This window comes from Pteropus medius, unplaced genomic scaffold (genome assembly GCF_902729225.1).
Source record: "Pteropus medius unplaced genomic scaffold, Ma_sr-lr_union100, whole genome shotgun sequence".
In the NCBI taxonomy this organism is placed as follows: domain Eukaryota; kingdom Metazoa; phylum Chordata; class Mammalia; order Chiroptera; family Pteropodidae; genus Pteropus; species Pteropus medius.
This window is the reverse complement of record NW_024352004.1, coordinates 2,498,858-2,519,841: the sequence shown is the minus strand read 5'-3', so window position 1 is coordinate 2,519,841 and position 20,984 is coordinate 2,498,858. Positions and strand designations below refer to the sequence as shown.

At 32.9% G+C, this 20,984-nt stretch overlaps 1 protein-coding gene across 1 annotated transcript in view; it reads right to left on the bottom strand.

Annotated features, from left to right (window-relative positions):
- Window positions 1–20,984, bottom strand: part of EFCAB13 (EF-hand calcium binding domain 13) — a 50,048-nt gene that overhangs the window by 1,620 nt on the left and 27,444 nt on the right. Inside the window, 7 exon segments of the mRNA XM_039846847.1 lie at window positions 5,099–5,167; window positions 6,941–7,084; window positions 9,060–9,110; window positions 10,660–10,809; window positions 13,358–13,429; window positions 14,807–14,944; window positions 16,933–17,427. Of these exon segments, the coding sequence (XP_039702781.1) occupies window positions 5,099–5,167; window positions 6,941–7,084; window positions 9,060–9,110; window positions 10,660–10,809; window positions 13,358–13,429; window positions 14,807–14,944; window positions 16,933–17,427 (1,119 nt within the window).

Here is a 20,984-nt window from a genome sequence, read left to right as displayed (position 1 = left end):
AACCATAGCATGACCCTTTATACACATTAGTATGGCTATAATAAATAAGACAGACAATAACAAGTTCTGGCAAGGATGTACAGAAATCATACATTGGTGATGGGAATGCTGCTTTGCAAAACACTTTGCAGTTCCTCAAAAAGTTAAACATAAAGTTAAACCACATTGGACATTTTCCTGGAAACATGGCGGAGTGAGAGATGTCCTCAAATCTCTCCCCTTGAATCAACAATATGTTCAACATCTAAAACTCAACAAAAAACACCCAAACTGCACACCAGCATGTCTGAGCATGGGATCTGTGCAAAAGAACTACCACAGGTCAGAACCCCAGGTGTCGGGCAGTGGACTGGGAGAAATAAAGAAGCTACCTCTTGCAGCCACCAGAGCTACCTGTAGGAAGAGGGGGCGGGGAGAAGGAGTGGCAAGTTCCCTGCCTGGGAGAGCTGTGAGCTCCCTGCCAACGGCCGGGAGAAGCAGAAGGGCAAAAAAACAAGAGTTGATTTTTACTGGCCGCAGTTGCAAAACCGAGGCTGAGCCGCAGCCTCCAACCTCCCACCCAGAGGGCCACTACCCCCATACCCTCCGAGACTGAACAACACAGAGCCCAGGGGTTTCTGAGTGCACGCTACCGAAACTGTTGCTAACATTGACAGGGACTGGAACTGAGGATAATGAGCGTGATTGAATATCTATCAGAAAATAAAAAGGCATTTTTAAGGCTTTCTATAAAGCAAGGATGCAAGAGGCTTAGATGCCACCTACTGGAAGCCAAAAGAAAAGCGCCTTCTTTGCAGAAAGACCTTTATATATTAAATCTTCTTTCTGCAAAAAAAAAGGCAGAATACATTTCCATTAATGCCCAGGTGGAGAAATAGCCCATTAAACACACATGAACAACCAACGTGACAAAGCATCTCAGAAAGAAAGAGAAAAATCTCCAGAAAATAAGCTGAAAGACATAGAAATCTGAAACTTAAATGACATAGAATTCAGAATGGCACTTCTGAAAAAACTCAGTGAATTCCGAAAAGAGTCATTTCAACAATTTCAGGAATTGGAAAAACAACTAGATGAGCAGAGCAAGGAGATTGAAACCCTCAAAAAGAACCAAATAGAACCTCTGGAGAAAAAAACACACTGCAAGGGTTGAAAAATGAAATAACAAGCTTGGGAAATAGAGTTGACCAAATGGAGGAAAGGATCAGTGATATCAAAGACAGAAATCTAAAAATAAATCAGAAGGAAGAAAAAGAAACCGAAGAATGAAAAATAAGGAAAGAGAAATTCAAGAACTAGCTGATACCATCAGGAGAGGAAACATAAGAATATAGGCATTACCAAAGGTGAGAAAGAGGAACAGGAACTAGAAAGCATTTTCAGACAAATAGTTGATGAGAATTTCCAAAATCTAAGGAATGAGCTGGAGCTTGGAATTCAAGGAGTCAAAAGAACATCCAATTACCTCAACCCAAAAAGGCCTTCACCAAGACACATTGTCTTAAAATTATCAAAATCAACAACAAAGACAGAATTCTCAGGGCAGCCAGGGAGAAGAAAATGGTAACTTATAAAGGAAAACTCATTAGATTATCCTCAGACTTCACAGCGTAGACCTTACAAGCCAGAAAGGAATGGAATCAAATATTTAAACTGTTAAGTGAAAGGAACTACCAGCCTAGAATAATATATCAAGCTAAGCTCTCCTTTAGATATGAAGGAGATATTAAGACCTTTCCAGACATACAAAAATTGAGGGAATTCTCCACTACAAGGCCTGCACTACAGGAAATACTGAAAGGGGTCACCTCATCTAAAACAAAATGACTATATATATATATATAGTTTTTATATATATATATATAAATAAATATATATATATATATATATAGTTTTATATATATATATATATTTATATATATACTAAATATATATATATATATATATTTATATATATATATATATAAAACTATATATATATATATATATAAAACTATATATATATATAATTAGGAGTAAAATGTCTATAAGGCAAATAGAAGCAGAGGAGTGCAACTCTTACTAAGAACAGGGCATTATAAGCTTAAATAATAAAAGGAGAATTGTTATAACAATACAGTAATGAACGTTCAGCATATATAGGGACAAATTGAGATAACAATGACTGAAAAGAGGAGGAGTCAAAGATCCAAATTTGCAAAGAGGAATGGAGATAAGGCTCGTGCAGAAGAAAATTAACGACTGTATATATATATATATATATATATATATATATATATATATATATATATATAAAAAACTATCTTTTTCATATTTCTAATGGTAACCACACACTAAAGATTCGTAACTGAAGTATGTAACATAAAACGAGAATAAGCAGAGAGAAAATCCACAAAAGCCAATCGAAATAAAGAAAACAGAAACACAAGGACAAAGAAGCAATGGAAACACCGAACTACCAGAAAGCAAAAGATAAAATGGCTATAAGAAGACTTCATATTTCAATAATCGCCCTACAAGTAAATGGACTGAACTCACCAATAAAAAGGCACAGAGTTGCAAGATGGATCAAAAAACAAAATCCAACCATATGCTGCTTCCAGGAGACACATCTCAGCTCCAAAGACAAATATAGACTCAAAATGAAAGGGTGGAAAATGATACTTCAAGCAAATGGCATTCACAGAAAAGTGGGAGTAGTGGTACTAATATCAGACAAAATAGACTTCAAAATAAAAAAGGTAAAGAAAGATACTGAGCGACACTTCATAATGATAAAGGGAATCATGCACCAAGAAGACATAACACTTATTAATATCTATCATCTCAATCAGGGAGCCCTAAAATATGTAAAGCAGTTACTAACAGAACTAATGGGAGAAAGAGAACAAAACACTATCATAGTAGGTACCACACTGTCAAATATGGACAGATCATCCAAACAGAAAATCAATAAGGAAATAACATCCTTAAATGACACATTATTCCAACTGGACATAATTGACATTTACAGAGCCTTCCATCCCAAAATAGCTGCAAATTGGTACAACCACTATCGAAAATAGTATGGAGGTTCCTCAAAAAACTAAGAATTGATCTACCATATGATCCAGCAATCGCTCTACTGGGTATTTACCCCAAAGGCTTGAAAACTCATATCTGAAAAGATATTTGCACACCGATGTTCATAGCAGCATTATTCACAGTGGCCAGGACATGGAAGCAACCGAAGTGTCCTACGATAGATGATTGGCTAAAGAAGCTGTAAAATACTGCCATTTGCGAAGATATGGATGGACCTCGAGATAATCATGCTAAGCGAAATAAGCCAGACTGAAAAAGTTGAAAATTGCATGATATCACTTATATGTGGGATATAAACCTAAAAGCAACAAATCAACAGGACAAACAGAGACTTAGGAATATGGACAATGAACTAGTGGTTACCAGAGAGTAGGAAGTCGGGGAGGAGGGGAGAGATACACAGGGTAAATGGGGTCAAATTTGGGGGTAAGGGGAGGGGAAAGTGGGTAAAGGGGATCAAATATATGGTAGCTGAAGGAAACTGAACTTTGGGTAGTAATTACACAATAGAATATATAGATGTCAAATTATAATGTACACCTTAAAATTATATGATTGTATTAACTAGTGTTACCCCAATAAATTTGATAAAAATATATATATAATAAATATTTTTAAAAGTTAAACTATATTACCCAGCAATTCCATTCCTAGGTATATATCCAAGAGAAATAAAAATATATGTCTATCCAAAAACTCGTACTCAAGAAAAGTACACAGATATTCACAGCAGCATTATTCATAATAGCTGAAAAATGGAAGCAACCCAAATGTCTATGAACTGATGAATGGCTACACAAAATGTGATATATCCATATACTAGAATACTATTCCACCACAAAAAAGAATGAAGTATTGATTCATACAATAATATAGATAAACTTTGAAAATAGTATGCTAAATAAAATAACTCAGACACAAAAGACCATATATTATATGATCTCATTTATGTGAAATGTTCAAAATAGACAAATCCATACAGAGGGTAGATTAGTGTTTGTCAGTGTCTGCGAAGAGGCAGGAATGGGGAGTAACTGCAAAAGGGTATAGGGTTTCTTTCTGTCGTGATAAAAATATCATGGAATTACAGTAGTGATGGTTGCACAACTTTGTGAATATACTAAAAATCACTGAATTATATACACTTTTAAAAGATGATTTTTATGGTATGTGAATTATATCTCAATAAAAAACATACATCTGACTTAAAATGCCATTGATTATAAAGGTGTTCCAATTTTAGAGATATTAAAATGCAAAAAAAAAAGAAAGAAAGAAAGAAAGAAATTTGCTTCACCAAAGCATTTAGAAATACATTGTTCATGGAGTGTCTGCATGTATGAAGAGTTCTTTGATAGGTGTTCTCTGCAGACTTGGGGGTTAGGAAAAGATGTTGGTGTTGAAACGGTCTCCCTAATTGCAAGGAGGAAGAGAGGATCCTCAGGGACAGAGGCCAAGTAATAGTCTTTAAATAGCAGGCAGGGAAATGATGTGGTGAGGCAACAGAGAAGGTATGGTAGTAAGAATGATACAGTGATTAATACTGCAGGGATTTATGGGGACCAATTAGTTGAAGTTAAGATTTCTATAAATAAAATAGATGGGAGTCCAGTTGGGTACACACGAAAATTCCAGAGGCCTCACTTGAGATGGCACAAAACAGAGCAGTGGTCCCCTACCCAACTTTCAGACCTGATTTAATTCCTATCCAGAATTCCTTGAATAAAAGAAAAAACTTCTCTTGAGGAAGAACTCTGTAATAACAGCAAAGGTATTTACCATAAATCTTTTTCAACCCTATCTTAGTTCTTCTTCCCTCATTAAAACTTGTCCCATTTCCTCACTTATTTTTATATTCTTGTATTATTTATATTTTGTAAGCTCTTGAAATCCTTTTTGAAACTATAGAGACTAAAAATTAAAGACCTAAAATCCATATAGTGATTTTTAATGCCATTTCATTATCTTTATTTTACAGTAATTTTTCTTGGAAATAGAAGTATTTACTTATCTATTGACTCTTTGAAATGTGGACTTTCTTTAATTTCCCTTAAGAAATCTTTTAAATCCACCTCCTTATTATCTGGAAGGTCAAAATTAAGCATGCTGATATCAAAAACTTGATACTGAATTGGCACATGAAATAAAGGCTCTGATTTACCTAAAATTTTATTCTAGTTCATTTTTTCTGTCTCAAACAATTAAAACAACTTCAATATAACTTTTCATATTTTTAGGAACCACCATTGAACAGTTAATGATATTAATAGCTAACATTTTTTCAGTTTTTACTCAAAAGTAAAACATATAACTTTTGAGTTCCTATATATACTAGGCATCCTTTTATGGTGCTTAACTCATGTAATCTTCACAATAATTCTATGACATGGGTACTCTTAATATGCTTATTTTTTAAAGATAAAAGCCAATAGAAATTAAATAATTTGTCCAGGACACAAAGCCAAAAAAAAGTACTAGAGGCAGTATTTGAATTGAGGCAGTCTAAGGCAGGAGGTGACATTAATGACATAATAGGACACACACACACACACACACACACACACACCGCACGCACGCACACGCACACGCACACTTGAAGATACAATAATTTACAGCAGAAAATCTAGGGCTATAATTACATTAAGGAGACTTCAAGTAACAACTAAATACCATCCCACTACAAATCCTTAGAGATGCTATATGAAATACAACATTCTATAAATACATCATCAAGTCATATGAAAAGGAAATAATAAAAAGTTAAGTGGGCACTGAGATCCAGAGTGGAAACTAAGAGTGAGTACTAAGGCTACAGTTATCTCGTGGATATATATCAGACCCAGAAATGGTGAGCTGCTTTATTTAAATGTCCATGTGGAGTCATAAAAAAAGGACTTGGGTCCATGCTAAATGAAGAGCTTGAATTTAAATACCAAATAAAACTGAATGCTTAAAGGATTTCAAACCAGTGAAAGGGAGATTAACATATATTCACTGGCCTGGGCAAACAACAATCTTCCTAATTCTTAGGGGCAGTTAGGGGAAAATCGCCAGTGAATAATGGAAAGCCCAGCCTACATCTCATGTGTGTTTGAAGTCCGAAGCTATACCACTCCCATGATATGAGAAACCCCAGGTCAAAACACAAATATTGATCCAGGTCAATAATAACCTGGGTTATCTAGCAAAAGCAATAACCAAACTGTTCTGGGGAGGTATTCTCTAACCCAGGACTCAGGGGATTCCCATAGAAAAAACAAACTTGTTAAGACAAGCCTGAAGTAAAGGGTCACCTAAAACCTATTAAACAGCGGCCTCTAGAAGTATTCCCACATGCTTTAACTTCTTAAGAGTGAATGTGTACAGGAAATGAGATCAGTACGTATTTCACGAAACCAAAGATGGAAAACAAGGTTAAATATGGGCCCACTCAGAAATAAAAACCAAAACAAAATAATTGTTCTTTTAAAATGTAGTGAGCCTTCAGGTATTTCTGTTGGTTAAAAAACCAGCAGAAATGGGACAAGTACTATAAGAGGAGAGATGAAAGTGGATCTCCTCTGAAGAAAGATTACGTATCAAAACGAAGGTGTCATGCCTTTGTTTTATTACATAATATATGGTATCTTCCCTCCCATGCTTATAAGTAATAAATGGTAATATAGTATCCAGATCAGTATGAACAGTTATATATGTCAATAAATATTTAAATTAGTAGACTATTTGGGCTCTGATTTGTATCAACCTAAGTCTTCAGTATGACTCTCTTTAGCATCTTATTCACATACATATACTCTAAAACTGTTTCCCATAAATAGAGAAAAATGAAAAGAATCTCAAGACAAAAAGTGTTCACCGTTGATGTCACAACATTTAAGTGCTTCACTGAAGTCCTCCTCAATTAAATTAACATTTAAACTTTTAAGGGCACGCTCCAGGTTAGGTATACTAATATTGTCATTATCGACATGTGACAAGATATGAGCAGCTTCTTTAATCTCTACAAAGATAAGTAAATATATACAAGATTTTACTGTTTGAAAACAAAATAATTTGTCCAAAGTCCGCTATAGGCAAACCTTTACCAAAAAAAATATTTATTCTAACCAAAATTTCTGAACAGAAAAAGCAAAATATTTTCTGTTTATAACTGATAACCCATTACCTTCAAGCAGCATTTGAAACCAAAAAATTTCATAGCAAAGAGAACATGGTCAGTTATATGAATCCATTCATTCATTAAATATTGAATGAGCTGTAAGCCTTTCTTCAATAATAGTTATGTCCTCCGCATGTAGGTCTAAAGATTTCTATCAACTGATAAGGTAAACAAACAGAGGCTAAAATCTGAAATTAAAGTTTTGATCCCCAGGGCCACTCCTAGTTCATATTGTACTCGTGTGTGAATTGGAAAAAGGTACCCACTTTTATGTATCAGTTACAAAGAGGCATACCTTCCTCTGGACAACTGCAATCTAGCATTGTGGTTCAAAGCTTTGAGAGCACATTGGAATATATGGACTGCATTTCAGTCTTCGTTATCAACCAGGCACCTTTGTGCAAGGCATAACTCATACAAATGGGGCAGTCCTGTTGATACTAGACCAATAATCATTATTGGGTGTTTTAATTTTTCATCCATCTATTTTCTACTCCATTTCTCCCTCAACCCCAAAATAAAGTTGTTGGATATGTTTCCATAGTCTGAATACTGTTGCATTACACTAGCAGATCTAAACCTTCTTGAATGTCACTTGGAAAGAATACCATAATACCATCTTAGATCTATATTCATTACACCAAGACCAACAATGAAAATTTCGGCCCTCTCATCAAAGAGCTTCTATACATTCCTTGAAGACAGGGACTAAATCTGTCAAGTCTGTAAATAAAATTATAATACATTATATAGTTGGTACTGTGAGAAAAGTATGGATAAGATAGCATGGAAGCACTGAGAAGGTTCATCTAATCTAGATTTAATGAGTGATGAACTCTGACAAATCTTATGGGGTGGGAGGTGAAATTTGAGCTGAATTTGAGAGGGAAAAAATGTGAGTCTGTCTGACAAGAAATGTGTATAAAGGAAACAGCACATGCTAAGACTTGAAACCCAAGCAAATGGAGCCAACTTATAATATGTAGTATGGCTGCAGAATAAATAAAATGCAGAATTGAGAGATGAGACTAAAAAATTAGAAGACATTTATTCAGTGATTTATTCATTTCATAAATATTTACAATTACATGAGTTAAAAACATAAAAGATTTGGAACAATGCCTAGCACAGTAAATGTAGGTATTAAATTAACTACTAATATTAGCTATTACTAAGAGCCTGCTGAGAGCCAGGATTGTGCTAGGATCTAGAAAAACAATGATGGGCAAAGTGGAGACATGGTCCTTGGCCCAATGACGCTTCCAGGCAAGTAGGAGAAAGAGATATTAATCATCAAAAACATGAATGGATATTTCTAATATGAAATAAGTGCTATGAAAGAGACATGGTTTAATAAGAGCCTATAACAAAGGAAATTGGCCTAGACTAGCAGATAATGACAGGCTTCCCTGAGAAACCTGACACTCATATGAAAGATGAGTAGAAGTTAACTAGGCAAAGAAGGTCAGAGAAGAATATTTCAGGGAATATGATATGCAAAAGCCTTTTTGTGGGAGGAAAAGAGAGTATCCAAGGAAAAGAAAGAAAGCCAATGTAGCTGAAATACAGAAAGCAAGGATAATAGTGCAAAATTATGCTAGAGAAGCATGCAGCATTTTGATCTTTATACTAACACCACAAGGAATGTTTAAGTTATAAATTGGGGGAGGCAACATGATCAGATTACTATTTTGGAAAAAAATTTCGGTCTGACTAGAATGGGCTAGCAATCCACTGGCACTTGACAATGATTCTAAAAAAAAAAAACAATTCTTTTATAGGGCAAGTTTTATATATATATATATATAGTTCTTACCATCTGCCTTTGGTAATTTCAAATTCAAAGACAAAGCCTCTTTCCTAAAATCTGCAAATTTCGAGAGAGATATCACATGATAAGAAATAGCACCCTGATCTTATCCAGTTTGAAAGGAAACCAATGGATAGATTAGATACTTTTTTTTCTCAGTAACATTTATCATTGATGACTATTGCCTTCTTCTCAAAAGTCTTCCCCTGGCTTGCAAAATATTCTTTTCTCTTCATGCCCCTCTTACTTCTTAGATTCCTTAGATTCCTTCATGGATTTGTCATCCTCCACCAGCTTAAATGTGACAGAGTTTCTAATGTCACAGATGCTTCCATTCTCCCTAAGAAGGCAGGTTAATCCCCAGGCCCATATATTCAATAAAATATTTAATTATTAGTCTGAATTGTCCTTCTCTGTTTCTGCTCACCTACCTATGATCTAGCTAATCCTGGAGTATTTATTACCTAAAGACAAGTTGCAGTTATACCCATTCATCCCATACACTTCTGACAGAAATGCAAATTGGTACAGAGATCTATTTGAGGGACAAATGATAGAAATAAAATCTGTTCATTTGCATAGATGGACCATATTACAGTTAGATAACAGTTTAGAACAACTCAAAACTAGTCCAGGTATTACCTTGAAACAAAGGGAGGTTAAAATAAAGTTCAGTTATATTTACCTTTATTTTTTAAATTTGCTTTAAGCAGGATGAACAAAACAACCAGTTAGACGTACTTTCAAAATAGAAGGTTTGGGCAGTTTTATAAGATTACTCTTATAACAGGATTTCTCAATCGCAGCACAATTAATATTTTGGGCTACATAATGATTTGGGGGCTGGAGTACCGTCCTGTACATTGTTAGGCTGTTTAGCAACATCGCTGGCCTCTACTCACTAGATGCCATCAGTTTGACAACAAAAACCATCTTCAGACATTGCTAATTGTTCCTTGGGAGGCAAATCTGAATTTAATTTTTAGCTGAAGCTAAATGTAAAGGCAGGAAATGGCTTTCTAAATATGGGTAAAATCCATCTGGGTTCATCCCAGATAAGAATATAGATGGATCAGGTAAATTTTTGTAAATAAGGCAAACAGTAGCTCAATACTTTTATAAAGTGTTATAGAGACAAACATTTTAACAATTATTCAATGATAACTTGTAATTATCAAACAGCCTTTCACCTAAAAAAAAAAAAAAAGCTAGAAAAGTATTAAGACCTCTCTAAAACTAATAAAAGGAAAGGAGTTAACTTTGAAATGAAATTACTCTAAGAAGAAACACTATTTTGAAGCCACACAACATATAAATACTTCGAGACCTACTTTACATATAAATACTTTGAGACCTACTTTACAATCTAGTACAGGAGATCATCCAGGCATTTGATATTATAATAACTAGATCTCTGTGGATATATACTATAAGGCATAACTCTAAAACATGTTTATAGTAAATAGTGTTCCAATAAGTTTAGAGTGTTATTTAGGAAGTAAGTATTAAAACTTAATTAGGATTTGGTAAAAATAGTTTGAAACCTCTGGATAAAATTTTAGAAGAAATTATTACAAGCTGATTGTTATCTGCTCAATGAGTTCACCTTCAACAAAGGAATCATCCACTATTTCTTGAAGACTATCATCGGTGAAATAAATTCTATCAGTGTTTTCAAGTATATCTGAATATTTGTCCTTATCAGACTGATTACTTTCTTTCATGCAGTTCAATGTCTTAATGGTCTTATTCAATGCTACAAACACAGAGAATATATGTACAACATGTAATGCAGTCCATGGATCTAAATCTTTGGGACCTAACAAGAAAGGTGAACTCTTCTAGATTTGCCAGTCCAAAATGGCTCTTACTAGCCACATGTGGCCATTTAAATAAGTAGAGCACTCCTACTTATTCTCCATTCTCCACTCCTATAGCTTTCTATAGACCCTTATCTTTAATTTTAAAATTATTTTTGTTAAAATTCTGGATTTGGGTAGACTATTCTTCTATGAATAAAAGTATACCAAAGTTTCTCAAGCTATTCTGTTAATGATCTCATCATTTCAGTAAAAAATACTCTTTATTCTTCATAACTGCTCTCAAACCCCAATCCTTCCCTTTCTACTTTCCTTCCCAATGCCCCTGCTCCTGTCAGCTAACTTCATCCAATTTAGAGAATCATCATACTCTGTTATATTTAGTACAATAACGTCAAACATTTGGAACAGGAAATTCATGACTGACCTCCCTTAATTTTAAAGAGAAAACTTCACTTTTTTATTAGTTTCAGGTATAATAAATAAATAAATGAAATCTTTACATCTGCAACAACATGGATGAATCTAGAAGGTATTGTGCTGAGTGGAGTAAGTCAGATAGAGAAAGACAAATGCCATATGATTTCACTTACATGTGGAATCTAAATATAATAAACTATATAACAAAATAAACAAATATAACAAAAAATATAACAAAATAAACAAATGTAACAGAAACAAACTCATAGATACATAGAACATTTGAAGGTTACCAGATAGGAGGGGGATTCGGGTAGGTGAAAAAGGGGAAAGGGATTAAGAAGTACAAATTGGTAGTTACAAAATAGTCATGGAGATGTAAAGTTTAGCAAAAAGCATATAGTCAGTAATACTGAATAACTGTACAGTGTCAAATGGGTACTAGATTTATTGGGATGATCACTTTGTAAGTTGTGTAAATGTCTCATAACTATGTTGTATACCTGAAACTAGTATAATATTGTACACCAACTATAATTTAAAAATAAAAAATATTAAGAAGGAAAAAAATTTTTATTAAAAAAATTGAAAGCAGGAGCTCAAAGAGATATTTTCATACCCACGTTCATAATAGCACTATTCACAATAGCTAAGAAGTGGATGCAATGCAGATGTCTATTGATAACCAAAACATGATATATATACACAACGGAATATTATTTAGCATGAAAAATGAAGGAAATTCTGACACATGCTACAACATGCATGAATCTTGAGGGCACTATGATAAATGAAATAAGCCAGTCACGAAAATACAAATACTTTATGGTTTCACTCAGGTATCCAGAGTGAACAAATTTACAGAAAAAGAAAATAGAATGATGGTTGCCAGAAGCTGGAGAGACAAGGATGGATAGTTGTTTTTAACGAGTATAGATAGAGTTTCAGTTTTGCAAGATGAAAAAGTCCTGGAGATTGGCTGCATAACAATGTGAATATACTTAATACTAACATCACTGAACTATATACTTAGAAATGGTTAAGATGGTAAATTTTATATTATGTGTTAGTTACCACAACTTAAAATAAATTTTAAAAATAGTATAAATAGGGGGGAAAAGCAGAAGAGTCAGCTGTGACCAAGACACTTATTACTTCACAAAACAGCAATGAAACAATGACTGAGTTAATGAATGAATGCTTGCATGATAAAGCATTCAAGAAATCTATTTGCTAATATTGTCTTCAAGAAATCCACTTAAGCACTTATATTCATCAAAAATGAAAAATAATAATGTAACTTTTAAAATTAGACTCTTTATCTAGATATAAAAGGAAGTCTCTTCTTTTGGATTAATTTTTCCCTAGCTGAGAAGTCTTTTTGAAAGAAACAAAAAGCTTATCTTTCTTTTTTAGTATAGGAAGAAACAGAAGAAAGTAAAACCAGCAAGCCTTAATCTCTTTCACTTCTCATTTTAATATTCTTTCTCTATCTGACTTACTCCACTCAGCACAATTAATGCTGAAAAATATTTTAATTATTTGTATAAAAAAATAAAATCATTGCAAGCTATAAAAACTGGATTGTGGTGATAGTTATATAACTCTACAAATTTAATAAAAAGCAGTGCATGGGTGAATTTTATGTATGTAACTTAAACCTCAATAGAACTGTTTTTCAAAACGTTCTAAAACAAAGGTGAACAAAACCAGTACTTCATTCAAACAAGTTCCTTATAAAAATTTAAAAATCAATTTACCCATCAATTGCTAATAATGGAGTTAATTAACCTATTTGGCTTTCTCATTATCATTACTATTATTGTACATTTATGTAGCACTTTTCAGTTTATAAAATCCACATAACAACTCCAAGGTAAACAAGTTAGCTACTATTACGCTGATACTGCAAGTTTTTTTTTTTTTTAATGGCAAATGGCTTGCCTAAGGGTTTCAGTACTATTATGTATCTATCCAAAAAAAAACTCAATTCAGTTTAACCTAATTCTTCTCAACCTAACCACTCTTTCCTCCATATCATTTTAAAATAAATTTCCTACCTACCATCATATTCAGGAAGACTTTGCTCCTTGAAGACAGCACGCATAAAGTCATCTAACTTCACCATTCCATTTTCTGTAAAATAAACAGATTATACATTTTGTTTTATTTTACATAAAAGGAAAATACACATTTTAATAAAACGTGAAAAAATTATGTAGCCTTTACTTCATCGTCATCCTATTTCTCCTTTATATCCTGTCTCCCTAGAAGAGTCATTCTAAATTAGATCAGTTCATTTCAACAATTACTGAGGACATGTTAGTGCCAAGAACTATGCTAGGCACCAAGAAAACAACAATAAGTAAGATAAAGTCCCTGATTTTTCAATATCTATTACAAAGTGCAAAGGAGTGAGCTAGGTACTCAGTTCTTGATAGATATAGGAAAAAGAAAAGGTGCCCATATAGATAGACCATGAGAAAGTTAAGGAGTCTATTTCACACTATCATGAAAATCCAATCAGTATGCCATCCATTAAGACACTTTGACAATACTAATAAGTCCTGATAGACTCAAGTATCCCCATCCCTAACCCTAGTATCCAGCAAGTCCAAATAATTACCTATTTTTATTTATTTTTATTTTTAAATTTACAAGTATTTTCCAATTTAATTAAAAATAATTAATAAACTACCTATTTTTAAATACAAACCCACCGCAGTGATCATGCCAATCCTGATAAGCAGCAAAAAGGGCTCAATTATTTAGTAGCATCTACTTCTAAATTTTTAAATCAAATCTTCATTCCTATTTGCCTTAGCTAAGAAATTTTGCTCAGTTTCTAAGAATTCGCTTCTAAAATTATTTCAAAGCATGTGTTTCCCCAAAATGTTGCCTCTGCCCTCTCCTCTCAAGTGGATTTCTGCTATGGACAATTTTTACTTAATGACAAAACAACTTCTCTAAAAACAAAAACCCTTCCTGGGAATTTAAATTCTTCCTTGAATTTAGGCTGTTGACTGGGGTATGTCATTTAACATCTAGATGCTAACTACCTGCCTCGATAGTTATCATTAGCCTTAAATTTCTAGCTATGGTACTCCCTCTACATTTGAGAATCTCCAATTATTTCTCCTTACATCCCTGGACTATTTGCTTAGAGACTTTGTACCCCTTGGATACTGTGATTTTGCTCCTGAACCTCTCTATAATTGTACTGGCCTTCTGCAATACCTGTCTCATACTAGAAGGCACAGCTAGAGATAGAAATGAAGCCAATTGAAACAATTCTGAGATATGAAAGGCCTAGGCCTTCTAAACTAATCCATTAGGTCAGACTTTACAGAATTATTTTTTTACTATTTTCTATTTTTATATGTTCTTTCTGAATCTTGTTTAGAATGGCCCATTCTGTTCTATTTCTAGTTGAGAGAACTTACTCCAACATTTAATACTATCCCATAAAAGTATCTAATTTTCTCATAAAGTATTGTAGTATCAGTTTCTCACCATTTCTACTGGTGTCTGTCACAATCTTCTTGAATTCCTTATCTGATAAAGAAATTCCTATTGAAGGCAAAATGGACTGAAGTTCTTCTGCAGCAATGTAATTTCCTTGGGGTTTACTGATAGTTTCACAGACATTTTCTAAATATATAAAATGTAGAGAACTATTCAGCAACAGAATTTATGTGTCTTAAGCAATAATTGTTACCTAAAATCTTTATCTAGTAATCAGAAAGCAAGTTTTATTTACTTACTATTACCTTACAGAAGGATTGCTTTTCTCTTCATATTTCTGTTATCTTACATTATACTTAACTTTTCTCTTATAACTCACACATGAAAGTATCTTGAAATTCTATAAACATTTATAAACTACTTGTTTGGAGAAACAGAATATTCCAGTGACCCAGCCAATGCTGCTTGGTTCTGATTAAAATATAATGAATAAATCCAAGAGATCAAAACACCAGTATGTTTTAAATTCAAAGATTCCGAGCAAAAAGTGAGAGTTCTTCCCTATAACATTACTTTCTCATGATTTCAGCTCACAATCTTCAAAATCATAAAATCCTAGAAGCAAATACGTGTGGCCATGATGTGCCTCCTAATTATATTACTTCTGAGGTATTACGGCTAAAATGCATAACCTGGATTTATTCATGAAGAAATATAAGGAAAAGCCAAAATGAAGGATATTATACAAAATAACTAGTCAATATTCTTCAAAAGTGTAAAAGTCATGAAAGATTGAGAAACCATTCACATTAGAGGAAACTAAGGACATATGACAACTAAATGTAATGTGTCATTCTGGATGAGATCCTGGACCAGAAAAAGGACATTCATGGAACAACTGACAAAATTTGAATAAGGTCTTTAGATTAGTAAATAATGCTGTATTCAATGTTAATTTCCTAGTTTAGATTATTGTACTGTGGTTATATAAGATCTTAATACTCGGTAAAACTAGATGAAGAGTATATAAGAATGTTTTTACTTTTGCGTAATTCTTATGAATTTAAGATTATTTTGAAATGAAAAGTTAAAAATGTTTTTAAAATGTAAATCAAGGGGCAGTCACATTTCATAGATGCCCAGTTACCATCAATTTATTTGGAGAAGTTATATCAGCTAACCTATTTCATTACTTCTCTATATAGAGGAATTAAGTATGCAGTGGTAGGTGACATCATTTGATTTTGGTGACACTAGGAAGATTACCAGTTTCTTTCTCAGGCCTCTTCTATCCACTGGCTAACTGCCTACTACTCCATTATTTCTTTTACCAGGGCTTTTATTCTTACTGAATGAAACACAGAGTAACAGCAATATATCAGTAAAGAAATCAGAATAAATAATTGTGTAGCTCTTTAATAGATCATACTCCTTTTTCAACTGAGTTATTTAAAATATGCATTAGTTTTAAGATTCACTAATTTTTCACTAAGCACTCATTTTAATAATTACATTTAATACTAAATGCAATAAAAAGGTCAGAAAGTTTCTTTAAAGAATACAAACATAGCTTAAAGAACTTCAGCCAAGGACTATAGGAAGGAGTGCTTAATTGGGTTCTATACACAGTACTTCAGTGATTTAAGTAGTATGAAAGGGGAAAACATGTAATTGTTGGGAAACCATTGCTCATCTTCGAGGAAGACCATAAAGCCTGGGAGATTTGAGATATGTAGTATTAGTTATTTTCTCTTGATAGTCCCATATCCATAAGAGGTAATGCCTGAAGTACTATGGATATCATATATTTAAATTATGGAACTCTGTGCAAAAATTTCACATAGACTTCTTACATATTTGGTTAAATAAATTATAAAATAAACATTTCCAAGGGAAAACAGGCCCTCTATTTTCTAGGGAACTTGAGTGACTCCAACTGATCAATGAATAAGCTTCTCAGTCTAAGTTAGGCTCCCCCAAAAGGCAGCATCTGAAAAGGAACTATTATCAAAACCACAGCATTTTATTTATTGGCCTATGTACCAGAAGTGGTGTTTACCCAGAATACTGACAATTGAAATGCCTACAACTAATAACTGATTAACTTAGCTTGTTTCTATGATACTCAAGAACTCAAAAGGACCTAGACTTTGACTTACATATATGATACTGACCTAGAGCATTAATTGTAGTTTTTTCCTTAGATGAAACTTGATTTAGGAGGCTGGACTGCCTTCTCACAGCTGGCTTCTGAAGTTTTGGGATGCTAAAAATATCGCTTATATCCAGAGACTTTTTGAGGCTTGTAATACTCTTCAAGTTTTGTGGTTCAGACTTTGAATCATAAATTTCAACCTTCTCTGAACTTCTCTTAAAGTTTATGCTATCTTTTGAATATGATTCCTGGAATCCTACATTATTGCTATCAATCCCATCCACGAATTTTCTTATGTGCAAATTATTTTTTGGTCTTTTAAATTCCAGGTCATCATTATCCTCCATAATTTTATGATATTGAAGTTTTTTTCTATTTAACTTTGGGGATAATGACAGTTTAGGCAGTCTGGAAGATAAAACGCTTTTCTTCCTACATGGTAGACAACCTCCTGACACATTTGATAACTTTCTGTTTGAAGTAGCTTCATCCAAGGCTGACCATTCCATAATTGCTGAGCAAGAAAAAGATATTCAATTATTTCATTTACTTGTACAATTTGTAATATTGTTTAAAAAATAAGTCCTCATGAAAGATATTCAAGATATTATCCGTTGCTTAAATTGATAAAACAAATTTAATAAGTTGAAAAAAAACTAACAGAGCTGAAGGTCAAAATATGTTAACTATTAACTAGGTTAAATATAATCTGCTGAAGCTTATTTAGGTTTAAAACTTAAATACTTATTTAAATATACTTAATATATTTAATATATTATCCCTTAGTTATGAAGTTGCAGAACCATGAGGAAGTTGTAGAGGGGAAATTTTTATTTATAAAGTTAGAATACAAATAATTACTAAAGATTCTCAATACTTGTGGGAAAAATTAACTTTGTATATAACATAATATCTTTAGAAAAATATTAATACAATGTCCCAACTAGAACTTTATTTACAAAATTTATCTGATGGCTCCGAATAGTATTTTACATTTAAATAACACATGTTAATGTATTTCAAATGTTTTAATACGTAATCCTCAGAACAACTCTAGGAGATTGTCAAGCTCCTATAAAATCAAAAAACAGACTTCAACAGAGTAGCAGTACAATCTTGACTACGAAGACATTTCGCTTAGAGAAAATAGAAAGTCTCTTTGCGTAGTCTATATTATAATGAACAACTAAAAGAAAATATTTGAATTTTAAACATCTAAAAAAATTTAAAATTAATTTTTTAATTGACATATAACACTGTATTAATTTTAGATATTAAAAGTCTAGAAATCTTTAAAATTGGTGATTTGGATCTCTAAGTGTTATCTATCAAAAAGAAATAGGCTAAGTGAATAGGTAAAAAAAAAATCTTTTGACATTTCTGTTTTAAGCCAAGACATCATAATAGAGACCAACTCTCTCCTTCAGACTTAAACAACCAAAAAAAACTGGACAAGATATGAAAAGGAACAGTTTTCAGACATCAGACAATACGCAGCATAGGACAGTAATCCTTTAATGAAGGGAAACAAATGAGTTGAACCCTACAATTGCACCAGCTTACTGTCTGGAAGGAGTTTCCATGCTACGGCATAGGAAAGTAAAACTTGAACAGAGCCTGCTGGTCTGAATGAGTAGAGGAAATAGAGATAAGAGAGAAAGAAGGCCAAAGAGGCTAGAATATGACAACAGAGTGCCAGAAAAGAGAGAACTGCTGAGCTATGGAGATCAACAGAGGGGTCCACTTGACTCTTTGGCTGAATATTAATCAGCACATACATGAGAGGATACTACTACCAAAAGACAAGGGAAGAACTACCAGAAAAGTGTAGGTAGAACAATTTTTGTAACTCAACGAGAATTGAGAGTGATTTGTGATCTTACCAGTCACAGCAGAAAGACCTTGTAATACATGGAGCATCCATAGACTCATCTGAAGAATATTACCTCATAGTAGAGCTAAATTAGCTTTAAAATGCTTTTTAAACTTTTTTTAAACTTTTAAAAGCAAGTCTCAGAAGGACTCAACTGATTCCAAGAAACTCAACTGTATCAGAACAAATTCCAACACTGTTTAAGGCAATCCAGCAAACAACAGTATAAACTTTACAATGTACAGCATCCCATCAAAAATTAAGAGGCATCTAAAATATCAGGAGATATGAGCCATAACCAGTAGAAAAATCAATTGATAGAAACTGACTCAGAAATGGTAGAACTTATAGAACTATCACACGACTACATTTACATAGTTATTATAAGCATTTTTTATATGTTTAGAAAGGTAGAAGAATATATATGAACATGTTGCTTTTATTCTGTCTCTGTCCTCCTGCCACTTGTCCCTGGACGTTGGAATAGACATAAAAGTGTATAGCAGAGTATTATAAATAAAGCCCTAGATTTCTGGCTAAAGAAACAAACAAATTTTAAAAAAGAACTCTAAGAGACTAAAAATCACCAAGTAGATTGTGGAGAGAATGAAGCTCAGAAAACTAACCTCGTGAAGTTGATTATGAACTCCTAGACTCAACCCTGAGCTGCACATATATAGATTTGACCATAAACTGTACACCATAAATTTTGTATACTGAACTCCAGGAGAGACTACCACCTAGGTCCCAGTTGGCGAATAGATGGCCCACAGATTTGAATAGCACTGCAAAGGTTGTGAATAACAAACTGATACTGTAATTACAAAACAAGAAAAATTGATTAAAACTTTTGGCCTGAACCAAACTGAGTCCAATTCCTGCTGAAAATAAATTTCAACATTTCCACAGAATTTCCATGAAATTAAGACCAACAGTCTCACAACTTAATATTCAAAATGTCCAAGATATCATTCAAAATCACTTGGCATATAAAGAACCAAGAAAATTTCAATTTGCATGGGAAAAGTCAGTCAACAGATGCCAACACGAAGATAACAAAGAGGTTGGAATTGTCTGACAAAGACTTCAAAGGAGCTATTATAAAAATGCTCCAGCATACATGGGAAAAATACTTTTGAAATCAATAGAAAGGAAGTCTCAGAAAATAAATATATATAGAACAAGCAAATGGAAATTTTAATAGGCTCAATAGCAGAATGGAGAATGTTAGACAAAGAGTTCATGAAATTGAAGATAGAGCAACAGAAATTATTCAATCTGAACGAGAGAAGAAAATAAGAATAAAAAAAGATAAACAGAGTCTCAAGGACTTAGAGTACAATACCAAAGAGGTCTTACATTTGTGTCAATCGAATCTCAGAAGAACAGGAAAAAAGAGTGTGGTACAGGACAAATATTTAAAGTTATAATGACAAAAAAAATTTTCCAAATTTGGCAAAAAGCAAATTCAAGAACTTCAATGAACCCCAATACAATAAATGCAAAAATCCACTCCCAAACACATCACGATCAAACTGCTAAAAACTAAAGACAAAAGAAAATATTTTGAAAGCAACCAGAGAAAAACAACACATTTCATGATTTGAATAACATCCAATTTCTCATCGGAAACTGTGAAAGCCAGAAGTAAAAGGAATGACATTTTTAAAGTGCTGAAAGAAAATAACTATCAATCCAGAATCCTATATTCAATGAAAAAAATCTTTCAGTAATTAAAAAAATAAAGATATTATCAGATGAAGAAAAATTAAACCAATTCATTTTTAACAGATCTACTCTTTAAAAAAAAAAAAACTATTGAAAGGAATTCTTCATACAGAATGGAAATTATACCCAAAGACATCTGGGCAGTCGAAAATGAAGGAAGAAAAATATAGAATGCTAAAGATTTGGTTAAATATAATAGACTATTTTTCTCCTCTTTACAGTTTAAAATTTGTTTGGATGTTGAAAGCAAAATTTATAAACATTGTCTGGTGGTATTTTCAATGTACGTTGTGATAATACATAAGAAAATCACAATATAAAGTGGGGAGGGTAAAGAGACCTATATAATGGTAAAATTTCTATATTCTATTATGACATAGTAAAATATGTATTTAAGTATACTGTAAAGGTTAAGTCTGTATATTGAACAATCATTGAGAAATGTAGAGATATGATGAAAATATCTATAG